We start from the raw sequence: 18,953 nt of genomic DNA, 5'->3' as shown, positions 1-18,953 counted from the left end.
ATCTAAGTTGTCCGTGAATACAACCACCTCTGAAAGAGTGATTGCACAAAGAAACAGAGTTTTTGCATATGAAATGACTGGGAGTTACTGCATGTAGCACAGCTGTCCTGTGGCAATGAACGCTGAATTCAGGTGGTTGGGTGCCTCAATAGTGCATGTCTGGCCACTGCTGCCAGAGTGCTGCTGGTGGTCATATGCAAGGACAGATATTTTGTTTCTAAGGGACAATATGGCTACATCTATGGAAAATTATATTACTATGGGTACATTTGTATGATAATATGCAATCAATGAATTGTATATTGTACTTTAAATATGAATACACAGATGGGAATGCCCCTTTAAGACCAAGTACTTTGGATGCAGGTCCAGAGTACAATTTAATGGTCTTGTCCGGGGACTGAAAAATGTGGCTGCTTTTTTTCCCATAAAACTGTGCCATATCTGACCCAAGTTTGTGCCGGTATAGTTTCTCTGATGTATTTAAATGAGTGAAGTTTAGTTGAAATACCACATAACACCTTTAGTTAGGAGAAGAGCTTTTTTGGAAGGAAGCAGCCAGGGTCTTGTCTGCCCTTTAACTTTTTTTTGTTGTAACACAATTCAACCAAATTTAAATTGCAGTAGTCCCCTTCATCTCCCCATAGTAATAATGTGTATTTTTCCACTTACAGACTTTCTGTGACAGAACTTTTTTTTTTTTCACCAGCACCCTACTGCCTAAAGCTGAGATCTGACATCTTTAAATTGCCACAAAATGGAGACATAGTGTGCCTACAGTTATGTCTTTACACAAACGCACAGTGGTGGCGTTTTGCAGACAGACTATAACAAGTGGCAGTAATTTGTAAGAGTTTGACATGCTGCAATTTATTTATAAAACAAAATATTGCATGCCTCCATCTACAATGTGTCCATGTCACAGAAAATTGTCTGTGTGCATGGGTTGCAGGGGATGTACAAAAACCACAAAAAAACGTATGCACTATTTTTGTCTAACTTTTTTTTGTCGCTTTAGTTGTATTTAATATTTTTAAGTCTTATTTTCCTACTGCCTGAATAGGGTTTCCTTCCTGCATGTCACAGATAATAGTGACCTAGTATCTCCTGGCCATTAGATCACTTAGCAGTCATCTGTATTCAGGAATGCTGAAAGGATGCAGCGGGCCTACCCAGCATGTTGCTAACCCCTGTATTCTAGGCTATTTAGTACATAACTATTATTACTGAGTTGCAATATAAATATCTTGTCTCTGTTTAGATAATTTCCACTTACCTGCATGTTTTATTTTTTAACATAGGACTCGAGGAAGAAAAAGATCCTGGGATCCCATTAGATACTAGAGATCAGCTTAATGGTATTTATTAGAAAAATACATCTTTGTTTCTTTGTTTTGTTTTTATCCAAAATGACTGGTCATCTTTTTGTCATGAAACATCTGGATAACATTTGCAGTTTGGCAAAATGAGCATATAACAGTCTTAGGCTGCGTTTTCACTAAGGCGTGCAAAAATCCAGCACGCTGGAGAGGAGGAGCGGTTATCCCTCCGCTTTCCCTAAAGATGCAGAGCGTACAGCTGTGCACAACAGGAAAGATAGGACATGCCCTATCTTTTCCCCGTTCATGGAATGGTGTTGCACTGTATCGTTCCATGCACCCATTGCCATCTATGGGGGAATTGGGTACAGCCGCAAGCTTGCGGTTGTACATATGCCCCCCCCCCCCATTTCCTGTAAATGCAGCCTTATACTGTTTGTTTTTTTCCCCTTGTTTTGTATTAACAGTAGGTTTATTACTAATTTCTACTACATCATGGCACATAGTGGTAACAACTGCAAATTATAAATGTTTATATGTAAGATGTTTCCCATGTAAAAGATTACCATGTTTATATTTTTGTCTAAAATCATCTGCTTTTCAAATCTTTCTTTTAAATGTAGTTATTGAAAGTTTGTCTGTAGTATGTAACAGCTGGTCAGTGGCCGTAGTTTGGAGTCTAAGATCTTCTACACTGCACATGTGGGGACATGTATATATTTGTATTACATCTCCATAGATGTCTATGGCGCTACGGCCTGGCAAACACAATGCAGTATGAAAGTAGACTAAGCTGATAGCAGATGGCTTAGACTGAAGTGTAGCAGCTGCCCTGCACTTGTTTCAAGACCAGTGTCTACAATAAGCCGGGAGTGCCCCTACACTACACCAGAGTTACCTGCTTCTGTGGCGTCCATAAGATAAATTGTTTGATCATATAGGTTATCAGTAATTTAGGGCCATTAAGTTAGGTGATAGCTTGGAAATTTGGTACATCTCCTTGAATCAGCACTTCTGCTTAAATATGTGATTACTTGTTGATACTGGTGGAGGGTGTTTTGGTGCAAATAAATGTACAGTCTAACACCTAGTTAAATTCACTCTTACTATTCACAACTTATATATAATTGTAGACACTATGTGGTATGGTAAATATGTGTATTAGAAATGTGCCTGTACAAATGTTTTATCTTAAAATGTGTTACATAATTTCAGACAAGGGGTCTGTCAGCAACATTCTGCCATCGCAAGTTAATCATTCTCCAGTAATAAACCATCTGCTACTTGGGAAGAAGTTAAAGCAATTAAACAGAATGTCTAAAAATACACTTATCCAGTCACCAACCTCCAAGTCTATGGAATCAAAAGCAAAGCTGAACTCACCATGGCGTACCCATATATTGGTTCATAAACAAAACATAGCAATGGCCAAAGGCTATGGAGACACAGAAGGTCTGATAGAAGAGCAAAATGAAGTTACTAAAGATCAGGTTGATGCAGTGAAAGAACCTGAGGACATTGAGAATAGTTTACCAACAGTGAAAATTGGACAAAGCCGCTTAGATAGGACTGTTATGAAGGCTGACGGACACTCTCCAGAGCCTGTTTTTATGGATGAAAATGCAAATGTGACACTTGTGCAGAGCACGTTGGAGACATTGGAGCTAAACCCCAGTAATGATACTGTAGACAGCTCAGAAGTCATTCAGAATGTGCCAAGAAGACCATCAAAGTCGCACAGTTTTTCAACTGACAGTGGAACTTTAGCAAATCCACCTAAAGGGGCTGTGTTCAGCCCCTTTCCATGTGTTAAGCCTCTTAGAAAATCTGTTGCTGCAAGGAATTTGGGGTTGTACAGTCCAAATAATAGAACCCCAACAGTAAATTTTCCACATATGAGCAGAAGCTTCAACAAACCTGCTAATGGTGCAACTGGGAGTAAAAAACGATAACACAGCTTAATTTTTATCTCCCTGTAGAATCCCTTTTGACTTCAAATTCTCTATCCTCAGATGTTGTCCCATCAGTAAATGTTATTTATTTTTAGCTCCTAAAAATAAAATATTCACCTTTTGCATGCAGTTATTTAAAAAAAAAAAAAAGCACTTGTTTCATTATACACTGGCATACAGTGTGTGTGGCAGGTGGCCTCATACCATTTTTTTTTTTTTTTACTGGTGCTTTTTTTTTTCCCAGAATGTTCATGGAAAATTTGTACAAACATTAGTAGGGAAACATCTTCAATCTTTCAGCATTCTTGTGGGTAATGTTTTCAGGCTTGTTGATTTTGGTTGTACATTGTAAACTTTGGTTTTGGGTTTTAAAGCATTTGGTCAAAGGCCACAAGTGATGGGATCTGGTTGAACAATTTGAAAATAATATTTTGATTTCTATGTTCATTATCATTTTGGCATTTCATACATGTTGGGATTGTTTGCCGGCATAACAATATTAAGGTAGGGTACATTACAATGTAATAGTCTGCATCTGCTGAGTAAGAACATGTATAAATTGTATCACGTGATTCCTAGCCCCAGAATTGCAGTCTTGATTTGTTTCCTTCGTCAGATGGCAAAGAAAATATAATTACTTTTTTCAGTGGGCTTTTTTAAGGTGAGATTTATATACAGTACTTAAATTAATAACAGTCTAATAATTTATTATTTGTATTAAGGGATTATCTGTAAAAGGACATTTCCTAGATCGTTACTTGGATCGTTGTTTGTTGCCAAATGTCAGCATACAATATGCGGCTAGTGCTTCACATTTGTGGAACAGACACGGGAAGGTTATTTAGTGGAATAATTATATTTTTATGCCACAATGATGTTGCTTGAAAGTATATGTTATCTAATTAACTATCCTATGAATTCTAAAAATTGTATACATGGCTTAGGTTTGTGTAGTAAGGCAAATAATTCTGCCAAACCTCATTACATTCTGGAAATTGCCATTGTCGGAAAGCAAAACATTTCCATATGAATGCTTTATTTCTGTATGCTTTAATTTTCATGTTGTGTTGGCTTGTCCTTCAGCTATGTTAATGGAAAGATATGATTCTTTCTAGGATGTAGTTTTGTCTTTATTTTTTGTAAAATGTCCAAGCACTTTTAATACTGATTCCCAAATACCATTTGTTCATCTTTTAAGTGGCAAATTCACGGTTTCTCTTGAAAGGTAAAACTGCCAGGCGGAATTTCGATATGTGGTATGTGTTGTCTACTTTACTTCTTTCAAATAAAAATAAAGTACTAGAACTGCACATTGTTGGTATAATAATTATTGCATATGTACCTTAATATTGGCCAAGAAATTATTCATACAAATTCTATTCTCTAGAAGCCCTTGCCTATAGAAACACTCATTTTCACATTCTGAATTCCAAAAGTAACAGCTTTTATACATTTCCATATAGGGGGCTATATACCATATATACTCGCACTAACCCTACTCAAAACACAAACATCAGATATGCACAGAAACTATATTGTTGAAAAGGCATGTAGCAGAAAAAGTTTTTATTAATCAAATTAATCAATTACCATAAAAACATGCACAATCAAGGGTATGGAACATACAATTTTTTTGGGGGGAAAGCAACTAATGCTGGACAGGTTACATAAAACATCGAGGTGGCATAGTGACAATGGGATGTCAATACACAGTGGCATATACTCTGTCTCCTGGGCCTATAGGGGGACTGTGATTCAACACAGTCACAGACATGATGATTAAATCTGATATGGTGAATGACTGTATAAATAACAGTATAAATAATTACCTAGGTGCCAGGATGCACGTAGCCACCAGGATGCACAAGTACCCCACAAGTACCATATTTACTCGCGTATAAGGCAATCTGAGTATAAGCCAAGGTAACTTATTTTAACACAAAAAACTGGGAAAACTTATTGACTCTAATATAAGCTTAGGGTGGACACTCATGCCACTATGCCATGACTAAGAGTATCCAGAACACTTGAGAGGCGTAAGTTTCTTTAACAGGGTGATGCCACATATGTTATCAACTTTTATTATGTAATGTTTTGATTATACGAATAAAGACTAGAGACAGAAGTCATACAGTGCCGGAGTGAATTTCTTTGGTTCAAGCCCCCAGAATATAGCCTGCCAGCCCATATCCCCCAGTATATAGCCTGCCATCCGCTGACCTTCCCCCCCCCCCCCCCAGTATATAGATGGCCAGCCCCTGCCCCAAGTATGCCAAGCCTATTAAAAAAAAACAAAAAAAAACCTGTACTCCCCTTTCCGATGTTCCCGCAGATGCTCTTCGTGCTTCCGGCAGACATAATGATGTTAGCCATTGTTTATGCAGTACAGGGATCCGAAGCATGAAGAGGACCTGCAGAGTTGTCGGAAAGGTGAGTACCATATTCATTTTTTTTAATAGACTCCAGTATAAGCTGAGTTAGGTTTTTTTTTCTGCACAATTTTTGCGCTGAAAACTCAGATTCTACTTAAGTATATACGGTAATATGCTTTTAAAATTTTTTTTTTTTAAGGGAACACCAGGACCCCTTTCTGTCTCCCCCATGTCCCCATAGACAATTGTGAGCACATTCCCTCAGATAAAGCAGTATTTTTTTTAGTTTTAACGAAAACGTGTCTCAAAGTTTACCTGCCTCTTTCTATTCTGCAGTATTCCCAGGTCTGTGTCCAGTGAGGAGCTTGTGTCCCACCCTTGGGAAACCGCACTGTCATCAGCCAGTTTAAAAAAGAACTTAAAACCGCCTCCATAGCTTCCCCCCTTATTACCTCATGCCTGTAGGCATGATATATGGAAGGGATAAGTTGAGAAAAATAGGCAAGAGCGGCCAGATAGGCATGATGTACAGAGGGAAGAAGCTAGGGAGGAGGAGGATGATGGGCAGTTTTCAGGGTTTTTTTTTAAACTGATGACGGAGCGGTCTCCTGAGGGTGGATGCAAGCATAGAACTCTGTACACTGTAAAATAGAGGGAGGAAGGTAAACTTTGATATAACTTTTCGAACTAAAAACGACTGATTTATTATAAAAACACTTTGGTAATGTGCTTACAATTGTCTATGGGCACATGCGGGAGACACGTCCACAGTGAGTTTCCAGAAATACAAAAAAAAGAAAGAAATGGAGGTGCAGCATATCTTGAACTAACAATTGTTTTCGGGCCAACGAAACTCGCTAAAGGGAATCTGCCATAATGATTTATCCCCACAAACAGGTGACAGGTTCACAATGAGGAACTTTTCATATTCGGCATTAAGCAAAAGATCATGCTAGGATGTTCCTTTTTGGCGTGATTGATGTCCTACGGGACTTGTACATTTTCAAAAGTAAACTGCTGGGTGGCAGCATCTAAACAAGACCACTCTACTGCCATTCCCTGCCCTTTCAGTCAGGGATGTAATTCTTTCTCTTATGGAACAACTTGTCAAATGACTGCACACGGACAGAAGTATTGTGTATGCCTGTGTTAGTAATGTAGGAAAGTGGGTCTCAAGGTCTTCACAATTTAGAAACCTAAGGAAGGATTTAAGTATTGAAACAACTGTCAAGGTATGATTCAGGTGAAAGTAGTGAAGATAAAGACCACCTAATTCAATCCACAAGTGAGGTAAATACAGTAAGGATTCAATCACAGTGGGGTTCTTGTAGAATGCAGAGAGAGACCTATCATCACTGAAGTGTGGGCAATCTAACTGATTTGGACCCCTATACAGAATGGAAAAATGCATTGCGCATTAAGGTGTATATCAATACAGTAGTCCGCAAAGCCTCTTGCAGAAGCATATATGTATATTCTCATATGCAAGAAATCCACCACTTTGCAAATACTTATTGGGAAGCAAGCTTAATATAGCAAGTTTTGGGCTGGCTAGTGCTTCAATGTCCGGAAAGATAAGAACAACATCAACAACATCATAATGAGAACTGCTAGAAAATGAAGATCATGTAATAACTTTCAATAGAAGGGTCCCATTGAAGTTTATTGCACAGTCAGAGTTTTGTTTATTCTAGGACTGCTGCCTTACCATCAGAAGTGGCACAGAATACTGCAAGTGTTGTGTAAACAAAGAGAGAAATATCACTGGGACACTAACTTTTTCCAAGGAAAATTGGGATGATTTTCAAATACAAAAACTAAACTGGTTGAACATCAGCCATTTCTTTTATTACGTGTCTATCTCTTTCCTGAAGTGCAATTCATTGTTTCCTTCATTACTGCGGTTTGTTGATGAATCCACCTGAGATGAAACAAAATATATACAGTGATGTAAATACATATAACATTATGTAATAGGTAGTTTTAATTCTTAAAATCTGACACATGCGCTCTTGTTTTTTTTTTCTTCTTCTTCCTCTTGTTATAACAATTTTTAATATAACATACCAATGCTAATTTTTCTATTTGACTTTATCAGGCTTTTTGACAGCAGAGGGCAGTATTGTACAATGCTGCGTTCTAGATCAATAGTTTGAACTTTTTTTTTTTCTTTTTGCACTTTTAACATTATGCCCACCAATGGTTTTAAATAATTGTGTAGATTTTGATTTGTTTTGCCTTTTCTTTATGCTGATTTAAATAAAAACGTAATCTTATTTTACTGTTTACATTTTGTAAAGATTTAAATAAAGTTTGTCAGCTGTTGTTCCCTTGCTAAATTGCAGTTGGTGCTAAATGGGGCAGAATAGAGCTTCTCAGGAGATCAGTGCTCTTTAGTGTTCTGGCCTGTCATGTTGGAGTGCCTTCTGGGCCAGAAAAGGTTCAAACATTAACATTCTCTGAACCACTTTGATTACCCTAACCCCATATTTCTTACAAATAAGGTATCAAACTGGCTGCCTTCCATGTTTCTTTGCAGCATCTGTCATTACCAGCTACACCAATACCATCACAGAAGGTCATAATGAGAATGTTGATTGGCATCAGGTAAAATGTCTTGCATAGTGCAGTTGAAACAAGACATTTGTCCATTTAATAAGTTTAATCAAGGAAGGAAGCGGCGGAGGGGATGGGATGTAAAAAAACACAATTCTACATAAAACATCTAGATTACATCTAGATCACATGTAGACCGCTCTTGAAGCTCTCTGATGTTGCTGCTGTGACAAGCAACTGAGGCAGGCTATTCCACAGATTCAGAGATTTTTACAGTTGTCTTTTTATGTAATGTAACCTGCAACAACTTTCCTTATACAGTATATATATAATATTTAGTTATTTGTTATATGATAGAAACCAAAGACCATCAATGCATTGTGATTGTTGGCATCCGAAAGATTAACTTCTGATTCAAATTTTCAGACACCCTGTGGTACACCTGACATATTGAATGTTACAGCTTTAGGGAGGTAAGATATACAGATAGTCTCCGGTTACGTCCCGGAAAGGTTCTTTGTTTGTCCTTAAGTTAATTCTTGTTTTAACTGAGGAATATGTCTTATTTGGAGCTGCATGTGCACAGCTTGTGCATCTTTTGTGTCCACATCAATAAAAACCGTTGATAGAAAGGCGTTTGGAGTGAACTATTGCTCAAAAACAGACTTGGTGACAGGGGCTGATAGGTTCCCTTTAAACACTATGGAATGCTATGTTTTTTGTTTGGTTATTTAAATTAAATATTTTTTATTAAGCTTTTACAATAAACTTTTATGTGTTTGAAACAGAAAACACATACAATACAATAAGCCTGCACACTACACTACACTACGGTAGCATACTACCAATGACAAATCTATTCTCAAGAGTGCAATTTGAAGCTGAGTAACGGGAATATTACCTTGCATCCCGATTTGCATTCACCACAAGTCTGTCAAGCCCAATTCAAGTAAAAAATGCCAAAATCTAATGATTCCAGTCTCGGCACCTCCCATGGCCGCCGGAAACCATTATTATTTAAATTTATTAAATTATTAAAATGTCCAACAATAAGCAATGAAAGGCCAGGCGACTGGGTAGCAAACGTCAAAGTCTGCTTGAGCATATCAAACCTATAAATCTTCCCCAATAAGCTTGCAGGGCAACTCAGTTTTTTTTCACAAATCAGTAGCTCTTGGGATGTGAATCACCTATGCCTATTATCTTGTGCAGTATTTTCTTTTCTATCCTCTTCAGTTTAGCCTACCTGAGCCAATTTCTTCTGTGATTCCGTAGAGTTATTTAGAAGATGCTTCACAGAGTTTGGGCTGCAGCTCACTCTGGTGGGAGATGGGTGCCGTCATGTGATCGTGCTCTATGCGTGTAGTTGAGTGTGTTCAGCTCTGTGGATGCAGAAGTCTCCAACACACAATAGGTAAGATAAAAGATCTTCCCCCATCAGTACCAGTCTGATTCTGCAGAATTTTCTTTGTCTCTTTATTTGCACCACAGGCAGTGTCATAGACTCCTCTGCAAGCCCCTTCCCCACTTTCTACACACCAGAAAAGGTATTAACCCTTAGTGTTCACACAGTACAGAATATACATTTTATGTAACCGTTTCACTGCTGATTTATACTATTTATTGCTGCTTGCTCCTCCATATGATGAAAACTGCCAGGTGAGTCACCATATATACTGGAGATCAAAATTAGAGAAAAATGCGTGATTATTGATTTTACACAAATTATTTAATTTCCATTGATAACCATTTGATGTACACAATGACATTAGAATGTTGTTTTACAAAATTACCAAAGTATATCAACATAACCTTTTTATATTGCAAAAAATGTGATGATCATAATTAGAGAACATGGGGCTCTGCTCTCCCTTGCCAGGAACATTCTTTTGGAAATGTAATCATACTTAATTATCACTGCATGTATTTATTGTCTGGGCTGCACTAAATCTCTACCTCTGTATATCTTTGTCATTGATGTTTACCATTTTATTGCTTTCTTATATGGTTGCTGCCCCAGTCAATTTCTACTCCCTCTACTTTTCTTACACTGTATACGGTATAGTGTTTACCACTCCCAACTAGCCTTAGGGATATTTTTGATGCTCACACAATATGGGTTTTTAATTGATTTTAATTTTTGCCATTTTATACTTAATAAAGATTATTTTTCTTGTTCCTTACACACCTGCTTTTTTCTTCCTTTTTGTGCATAATTGGAAAACAAATGACTGTAGCACAGAGAAAGATGAATTACATTTTGTGATGGTTACAACAGTCACCAATCAGTAGGAAGTGCAAATGCCTTTGCTTTATTTGACCTCAGCATCTGCGGCCAAAGGCCATCACTAGTCTGTCACACTGCTCTGGTGGGATTGTGGTCCACTCTTTCAGTCATCTCCACAATTCCGTCACTGTTGCGGGTTTCTTGGCCATAACTTTGTCACCAAGGATTTTCCAAAGGTTTCCTGTTTGTTTTAGATAAGATTAGATATTGGGTTTAGCTTTTGGCGACATGGTCACAAGGGATACCAAATTTATATAGGTTTTATTAGGCTTTAGTACATTTGAGAAATCATTTTTTGTACAAAAGGTTTGCAATTTTTTACTTTTTGCTGGATGTGCTGGTGTTTTAATTTAGGACATTCCATCTGATGGCTGACCACATGCACCATAACTATATTAACTATTACAGTAAATGTGTGCAGCCCATGGGATTGTGCCACCATACAGCATACTTACAAGGGCTGCACACTTTCATGTGCAAGAGCCCTTGGGCTAACAGTTAAAATAGGATTTGTCAAGTAAGGAAATTAGCACCAGGTGTCAGATAAACAATAACTCAATTATCTCATTTATATTGTAAAAAAATGTATTACAGTTATGAAATAAACTGAAAACACTGCTATTTTACACAATAGGATATATTCACATAAGACTACACAATCCTCTTGATTTCCAGTGTAGATTCGGTATGTATACTATTCAGAGTTCAGTGGATTTACTTATAGGAATCTCGCTGGATTTATTGCTAAATTACTTGACTCCGCTTCAAGGCAGATACAGGAAGAGGTTAGTCTCCGCCCACTTCACTGCTGCTGAGGAAGATTTCTGATAAGCAACTTAAGAGCAGACAATGCCATAACTATGGAAAGAAAATGGCAAGCAGCGCAATGTGGGCATTATTTTGTTTGTTTTAAAATGGGGAATCAAATAAGACATTTAGGTAAAAACCATTACAACATTACTCTTTAGAGGTAAAATATATCTTTCCAACAATTGTTTATTTACTTTCTAATATTTATTGATTAGCCCAAATTCATTGATTTAGGTGCCCAAATCTTCAGACACTCACCCTAGAGCAGTGGTGGCGAACCTATGGCACGCGCGCCAGAGAGGGCACGCAGACCATCTCCCCTGCTGTCTATATATAAAGCATTAGAACTCCCGACAGGCAGGAAAAGCTGCCGATCGCCGAGAAGTCTAGTGATCTCTTTCACTGAAGGCTGCGTCTGACCTGCTCTGTGCTCATTAGTGCTGCCTAGAGACACAGCGGCAGGTCAGCGCCCGCCCCTCCACTACCTCCCCCTCCCCCTTCAGCCCAGGAACACGAGGAGAGTGAGAGAAAACTGCCGGAGCATGCAGCAGCCGGTGCACAGTGAGTACAGAAGTGCAGCAGGAGGGCAGGAGCTGCTCTGTGAGTATTACACAGGCAGCAGTCAGGCAGCTTTGGGACACTGAACAACTGTAGGTGCTTATTGTTTAGTGTCCCAAACTGCCCTGTATGACACATGTCTATGGCCACAAATATACTGCCCTTGGCTCAGATCTCTTGTCACTGTCCTATGCTGCCAGTGACCCCTGGGTGCACTACACTGCCCTCACTGACAGCATGGCACAGGTGCCCAGAGCTCTGGACCAAGGGCAGTATATAAATGCACCTGCCTGATTGCATGTAGATTTGCTGTAAAGTGCACCCACCCTCCACCCTACAACATACACATTACCCTACACACCCCCTCCCGAATTCAAAAATCCTTCATATTGCCACTGGATGGGGGTAGTGATCCTCGCTGGTTGGGGGTAGGGATCCCTCGCTGGTTGGGGGTAGGGATCCCTCGCTGGTTGGGGGTAGTGATCCCACACTGGAAGGGGGTAGTGTTCCTCACTGGATGGGGGTAGTATTCCCCAGTGTATTTGCTCCTGCTTTGTGATATAATTGGTGATGTTGGTCTTTCTATGGTGGTCTGTTTATTATCAGTATGGTGGTATTTATCTTGTTGTAATGGTCATCATGTGGCAGTATTAGATGTCCCTTATAGAGTGGTATGGTGTGATTTTAGGCTAAATAGACGTGTTGGCACTTTGCGATGATTACATGGACTTTGGTTTGGAGTTTGGGCACTCGGTCTCTAAAAGGTTCGCCATCACTGCCCTAGAGTAATCCCCCTGGTTGATCGGTAAGTGTAACAGCTAATCCAAGCACTTATGTCATTGCGTATGTACTGAAGGGGGTTGTCTTGGTCATTACACTAACCATTTGCCCAGGCCCTTTCACATATATAGAGCTTGGTCATGTAAACACGGAATGACCTACTGTGTCGGTCACAGTGAAGGTCCAGAGACATGGAGTGGATGTCGGAAGATCTGTACACCCTGGTTTATTAGTAAATTGAGGAGCTACTTTTTTAATCTTATGTAAAGATATTTTTACTGGAAAACCCCTTTATGACAAGTATTGTACAGTCATGGCCAGAAGTTTTGAGAATGACACAAATATTATATTTTCACATGATCTGTTGCCCTCTGGTTTTGATGTGCAAGTGCAATCATATTATGAGTAACAAAAGCTTTTATTGACAGAATGAGTTAATGCAGCAAGTCAATATTTACAGTGTTGACCCTTCTTCTTCAGGACCTCTGCAATTCTCCCTATAGCAGAACATTCTTGCACAAGCAATGCTTGCATTTTGTCACAATTTGTTGGTTTTTGTTTTTCCACCCGTCTCTTGATGATTGACCACAAGTTCTCAATGGGATTAAGATCTGGGAAGTTTCCAGGCCATGAACCCAATATCTCTAGGTTTTGTTCCCTGAGCCATTTAGTTATCACCTTTGCTTTATGACGAGGTGCTCCATCATGCTGGAAAAGGCATTGGTGATCACCAAACTGTTCTTGGACGGTTGGGAGAAGTTGCTCTTGGAGGATTCCCTTGGCTGAGAAGCAACCCCACACGTGAATGGTTGCAGGATGCTTTACAGTTGGCATGAGACAAGACTGGTGGTATTGCTCACTATATATATATATATATATATATATATATATTATACAAATGTCCTTGTTATGCACTTCTTAATATTGGTTGGTGCTTCTGGAAGGGATCCTACCTAGAGATGAGCGAGCACTAAAATGCTCGGGTACTCGTTATTTGAGACGAACTTTTCCCGATGCTCGAGTGCTCGTCTCGAATAACGAGCCCCATTGAAGTCAATGGTAGACTCGAGCATTTTTCAAGGGGACCAAGGCTCTGCACAGGGAACACCTGGGAACCTCAGAAAAGGATGGAAACACCACGGAAATGGACAGGAAACAGCAGGGGCAGCATGCATGGATGCCACTGAGGCTGCTTAATCGCACCATTATGCCAAAATTATGGGCAACAGCATGGCCATGACAGAGTGACCGAATGAGGCTAGATAGCATCTAAAACATGCAATAATTGACCCTGACACCATAGGGGACGGCATGCAGAGGCAGCGGCAGGCTAGAGAGTGTCATGGCGACATACCCTAAATGGACTCGGGCTTCACCAAAGGAGGTGAGCAAGAAGCGCTGAAATGATTTCCTATGTGAACAAAAGGTTGATGGTATATTTAGTCGATAACACCGCATGGTGGCGACATAGTGACCAAGTTCCATAACGTATCTGGTGAAACACCCGAAAAATGAGCCTGACACAGCTCTTTTGATAAGGGGACGACATGTGGACGACTTCCATGATTAAGAGTGACAGTATGGGGCATTCATATTGCGCTGCTATGATTGCAACTTCAGGTCTCCAGCATGGCGGCGACAGATGGGTCGAGTTCCACTATGTATCTGGTGAAACACCTGAAAATTCTGCCTGACACAGCTCGTTTGATAAGGGGATGATGTGCTGCATATCCTCTCGTGCTCCAGCGTCTGGGCTATAGAGAGTTGAAATGAGACATTGGTGGACGCTGTGGAGGATCGTGGAGGCAAAATGGACAGGAAATAGCAGGGGCAGCATGCATGGATGCCTCTGAGGCTGCCTAATCTTGGGATGGAGCTGGCGGTCCACTGCCAGGCGAGATTTTGTCTGTCCAAGCCCCTGTCTCTCGGCTCCTCCCCACTCAAAATGGGCCTGGGGGCCAGAAGCGTTTACTTTGAAAAAATTATAATTTTCAAAGCAGACCGGGTCGTTTGAATATTTCACCTAGGAATAATGGAATAGCATAGTGGTTCTATTTTTAATTGTTTTTACGGAAATGGTTCCATGATTAAGAGCGACAGTATGGGGCATCCATACTGCGCTGCACTTCAGGTCTCCAGCATGGCGGCGACAGATGGGCCGAGTTCCACTATGTATCTGGTGAAACACCTGAAAATTCTGCCTGACACAGCTTGTTTGATAAGGGGACGATGTATGGAGGCAGTGAACTAGTAGTAGATTAAAGGTGCTGCAGTTAAAACTATGTTAGTTGGATCTTGGGATGGAGCTGGCGCTCCGCTGCCAGGCGAGCTTTCGTCTATCCAAGCCCCTGTCTCTAGACTACTCCCCAAACAGCACTTCTAAGAACCTTTTGTATAAGATCAAGTGTAGTAGCGTTCTTATAAGTTTGGGATATGGCGGGTGAGGGGAATGTAAACAGATGCGCAAGAAGCGCTGAAATAATATCGGTAAATGATAAAAGTTTGCCAGTATATTTTGTGGATTGCACGGCAGGGTGGCGACAAAGTTAACAAGTTTGATGTGGAATCCATGAAAACAACCCAAAATTCTGCCTGGCACAGCTCGTTTGATAAGGAGACCATGTATGGAGGCAGCTATATGGACGACTTTTGGAGGCAGCTATGGCGATGACGTGTGGAGGAAGCAATGGAGACAACGTGTGGAGCCAGCTAAAAAGACGACATGTGAAGGCTGCTATGGAGACAATTTAATTTGGATAGTGCCTGTATGTGGCAGTCCAAAAAAGTTTTCAAACCAGAGGAGCAGGTAGGTGGTCCTCCAGAAAAATTAAATACATAGAGTACTATAGCAAGAGCCAGTTGGCCCTGGCAAAAAATAGCCAGTTTCCTCTGCTTTAGTGTGCAAAGAGGAGGAGAAGGAGGACAATGAGGAGGAGGAGTGCATACATTATTCAGGTTGAGCTTCTTTCACCTGGTGGAGAATGAAAATCCAGAGAAATCCAGGCTTTATTCATCTTGATAAGCGTCAGCCTGTCAGCGCTGTCAGTCGACAGGCGTGTACGCTTATCGGTGATGATGCCACCAGCTGCACTGAAAACCCGCTCGGACAACACGCTAGCGGCAGGGCAGGCAAGAACCTCCAAGGCGTACAGCGCCAGTTCGTGCCACATGTCCAGCTTTGAAACCCAGTAGTTGTAGGGAGCTGTGTGATCATTTAGGACGATGGTATGGTCAGCTATGTACTCCCTCACCATCTTTCTGTAAAGATCAGCCCTACTCTGCCGAGACAGGGGACAGGTGACAGTGTCTTGCTGGGGTGACATAAAACTGGCAAGGGCCTTGTAAAGCGTACCCCTGCCAGTACTGGAAAAGCTGCCTGCTCGCCTACTCTCCCTCGCTACTTGTCCCGCAGAAGTACGCCCTCTGCCGCTAGCGCTGTCAGAAGGGAAATACTGTTTCAGCTTGTGCACCAGGGCCTGCTGCTATTCATGCATTCTCACACTCCTTTCCTCTCCAGGGATGAGAGTGGAAAGATTTTGCTTGTACCGTGGGTCCAGGAGAGTGAATACCCAGTAATCGGTGCTGGAATAAATTCTTTGAACACGAGGGTCACGGGATAGGCAGCCTAGCATGAAATCTGCCATATGCGCCAGAGTCCCAACGCGCAAGAATTCACTCCCCTCACTGGCCTGACTGTCCATTTCCTCCTCCTCCAACTCCTCTTCTTCTGCCCATACACGCTGAACAGTGAAGGACTGAACAATGGTCCCCTCTTCTGTCTCGCCAACATTCTCCTCCTCTTCCTCCTCATCCTCCTCCGATACGCGCTGAGAAACAGACCTAAGTGTGCTTTGGCTATCAACAAGGGAATCTTCTTACCCCGTCTCTTGTGATGAGCGCAAAGCTTCCGACTTCATGCTGACCAGAGTTTTTCAACAGGCCAAGCAGCGGGATGGTGAGGCTGATGATGGCGGCATCGCCACTGACCATCTGTGTTGACTCCTCGAAGTTACTCAGCACCTGACAGATATCAGACATCCACGTCCACTCCTCATTGTAGACTTGAGGAAGCTGACTGACCTGACTACCAGTTCTGATGGAAGTTGACATCTGCCAGTCTACAATCGCTCTGCGCTGCTGGTAAACTCTGGATAACATGGTTAATGTTGAATTCCACCTCGTGGGCACGTCGCACAACAGTCGGTGAGCGAGCAGTTGGAGGCGGCGCTGCGTTCCCTGAGAGTGGCAGCATCTGTGCTGGACTTCCTGAAATGCGCACAGATGCGGCGCACCTTCGTGAGCAAATCAGACAGATTGGGGTATGTCTTGAGGAAACGCTGAACTATGAGATTTAACACATGGGCCAGGCATGGCACATGTGTCAGTCTGCCAAGTTGCAGAGCCGCCACCAGGTTACGGCCGTTGTCCCACACAACCATGCCTGGCTTCAGGTTCAGCGGTGCCAGCCACAGATCGGTCTGCGCCGTGATGCCCTGTAATAGTTCTTGGGCGGTGTGCCTTTTATCGCCTAGGCTCAGCAGTTTGAGCACCGCCTGCTGTCGCTTAGCGACGGCACCGCTGCTGTGCCTAGAGCTACCGACTGATGGCGCCATGCCCACGGATGGTAATTCAGAGGAGGAGGCATAGTAGGCCTTTGAGACCTGGACCGAGGTAGGCCCCGCAATCCTCGGCGTCGGCAGTATATGACCAGCCCCAGGGTCAGACTCGGTCCCAGCCTCCACCAAGTTAACCCAATGTGCCGTCAGCGATATATAGTGGCCCTGCCCGGCAGCACTCGTCCACGTGTCCGTGGTCAGGTGGACCTTGTCAGAAACGGCGTTGGTCAGGGCACGGATGATGTTCTCTGACACATGCTTGTGCAGGGCTGGGACGGCACATCGGGAAAAGTAGTGGCGGCTGGGGACCGAATACCGAGGGGCGGCCACCGCCATGAGGTTTCGAAAGGCCTCGGTCTCTACCAGCCTATAGGGCAGCATCTCCAGGCTAAGAAACTTGGAGATGTGGACGTTGAGGGCTTGGGCGTGTGGGTGGGTTGCGCTATACTTCCTTTTGCGCTCCAGCGTCTGGGGTATGGAGAGCTGAACGCTGGTGGATGCTGTGGAGGATCGTGGAGGCGAAGATGGGGTTTTCGCACGGGAGGTGTTTGGGCCGGGGTCCTGGGCAGGGGGCTGACTAGCAGATGACACAGGGGAAGGAGCAGTGGTGTGCCCGGCCGGAGGTGAACGGGCTTGGTGCCATTGAGTGGGGTGTTTAGCATTCATATGCCTGCGCATACTGGTGGTAGTTAAGCTAGTAGTTGTGGAACCCCTGCTGATCCTGGTTTGGCACAGGTTGCACACCACAGTCCGTCGGTCATCCGGCGTTTCTTTAAAGAACCTCCAGACTTCTGAAAATCTAGCCCTCGCCACGGGAGCTTGACTACGGGAAACATTTGGCGCTGATGCACCAGCTCTGGCCCTGCCTCTCTGTCTGGCCCCACCACTGCCTCTTCCAACCTGTTCTGCTATAGGACTCGCCTCCGTCTCAGAAGCACTGTGTTCACCCGGCCTATCAACCCAGCTTGGGTCTGTCACCTCATCATCCTCCGATCCCTCAGTCTGCTCCCCCCTCGGACTTCCTGCCCTGACAACAACTTCACCACTGTCTGACAACCGTGTCTCCTCATCGTCCGACACCTCTTTACACACTTCTTCCACTACGTCAATAATGTCATCATCACCCACAGACTGCGACCGGTGGAAAACCTGGGCATCGGAAAATAGCTCAGCAGCAACCGGACAAGTGGTTTGTGACTGTGGGAAGGGTCCAGAAAACAGTTCCTCAGAGTATGCCGGTTCAAATGCCAAATTTTGCTGGGAGGGGGCAGACTGGGGGGGGAAGGAGGCTGAGGTGGAGGAGCTGGAGGAGTGCTGATTTCGGTGACATGGGTGGACTGCGTGGAAGACTGACTGGTGGACAAAAGGCTAGAAGCATTGTCCGCAATCCACGACATCACCTCTTCGCACTGTTCTGGCCTCAACAGTGCTCTACCACGAGTCCCAGTAACTTCAGACATGAACCTAGGGAGTGTAGCTCTGTGGCGTTCCCCTGCTCCCTCATCAGCAGGTGGTGTCTCACCCCGCCCAGGATCACGGCCTCTGACCCCTGCAGTAGTTGGACGCCCACGCCCTCCTCCTCTACCCCTAGCCCTCGGGTTAAACATTTTCCAAATAAAAGTGTAAACTTTAATTTTTTTTTTTTTTTAAACAAAACGATGCTATCCTATTGCTTTGGCTAGTTTCTAACCTACACTGACAGC

General features: G+C 42.6%; 1 protein-coding gene across 3 annotated transcripts in view; it reads left to right on the top strand.

Moving 5' to 3' along the window:
- The window catches only part of TBC1D30 (TBC1 domain family member 30), a 51,589-nt gene extending 47,008 nt beyond the window's left edge, over nucleotides 1–4,581 (top strand). For all 3 annotated transcript variants that reach the window (XM_072146632.1, XM_072146633.1, XM_072146634.1), the window contains 2 exons: nucleotides 1,302–1,358; nucleotides 2,535–4,581. In XM_072146632.1, the coding sequence (XP_072002733.1) occupies nucleotides 1,302–1,358; nucleotides 2,535–3,271 (794 nt within the window). In that variant the 3' untranslated portion in view covers nucleotides 3,272–4,581. The remainder of the gene's footprint in view (nucleotides 1–1,301; nucleotides 1,359–2,534) is intronic.
- The last annotated feature ends 14,372 nt before the right edge of the window (nucleotides 4,582–18,953 follow it).

The sequence above is a fragment of the Engystomops pustulosus genome, chromosome 4 (genome assembly GCF_040894005.1).
Source record: "Engystomops pustulosus chromosome 4, aEngPut4.maternal, whole genome shotgun sequence".
Taxonomy (NCBI): domain Eukaryota; kingdom Metazoa; phylum Chordata; class Amphibia; order Anura; family Leptodactylidae; genus Engystomops; species Engystomops pustulosus.
The sequence above is the reverse complement of the archived record's forward strand: the minus strand, read 5'-3'. Positions and strand labels throughout refer to the sequence as shown.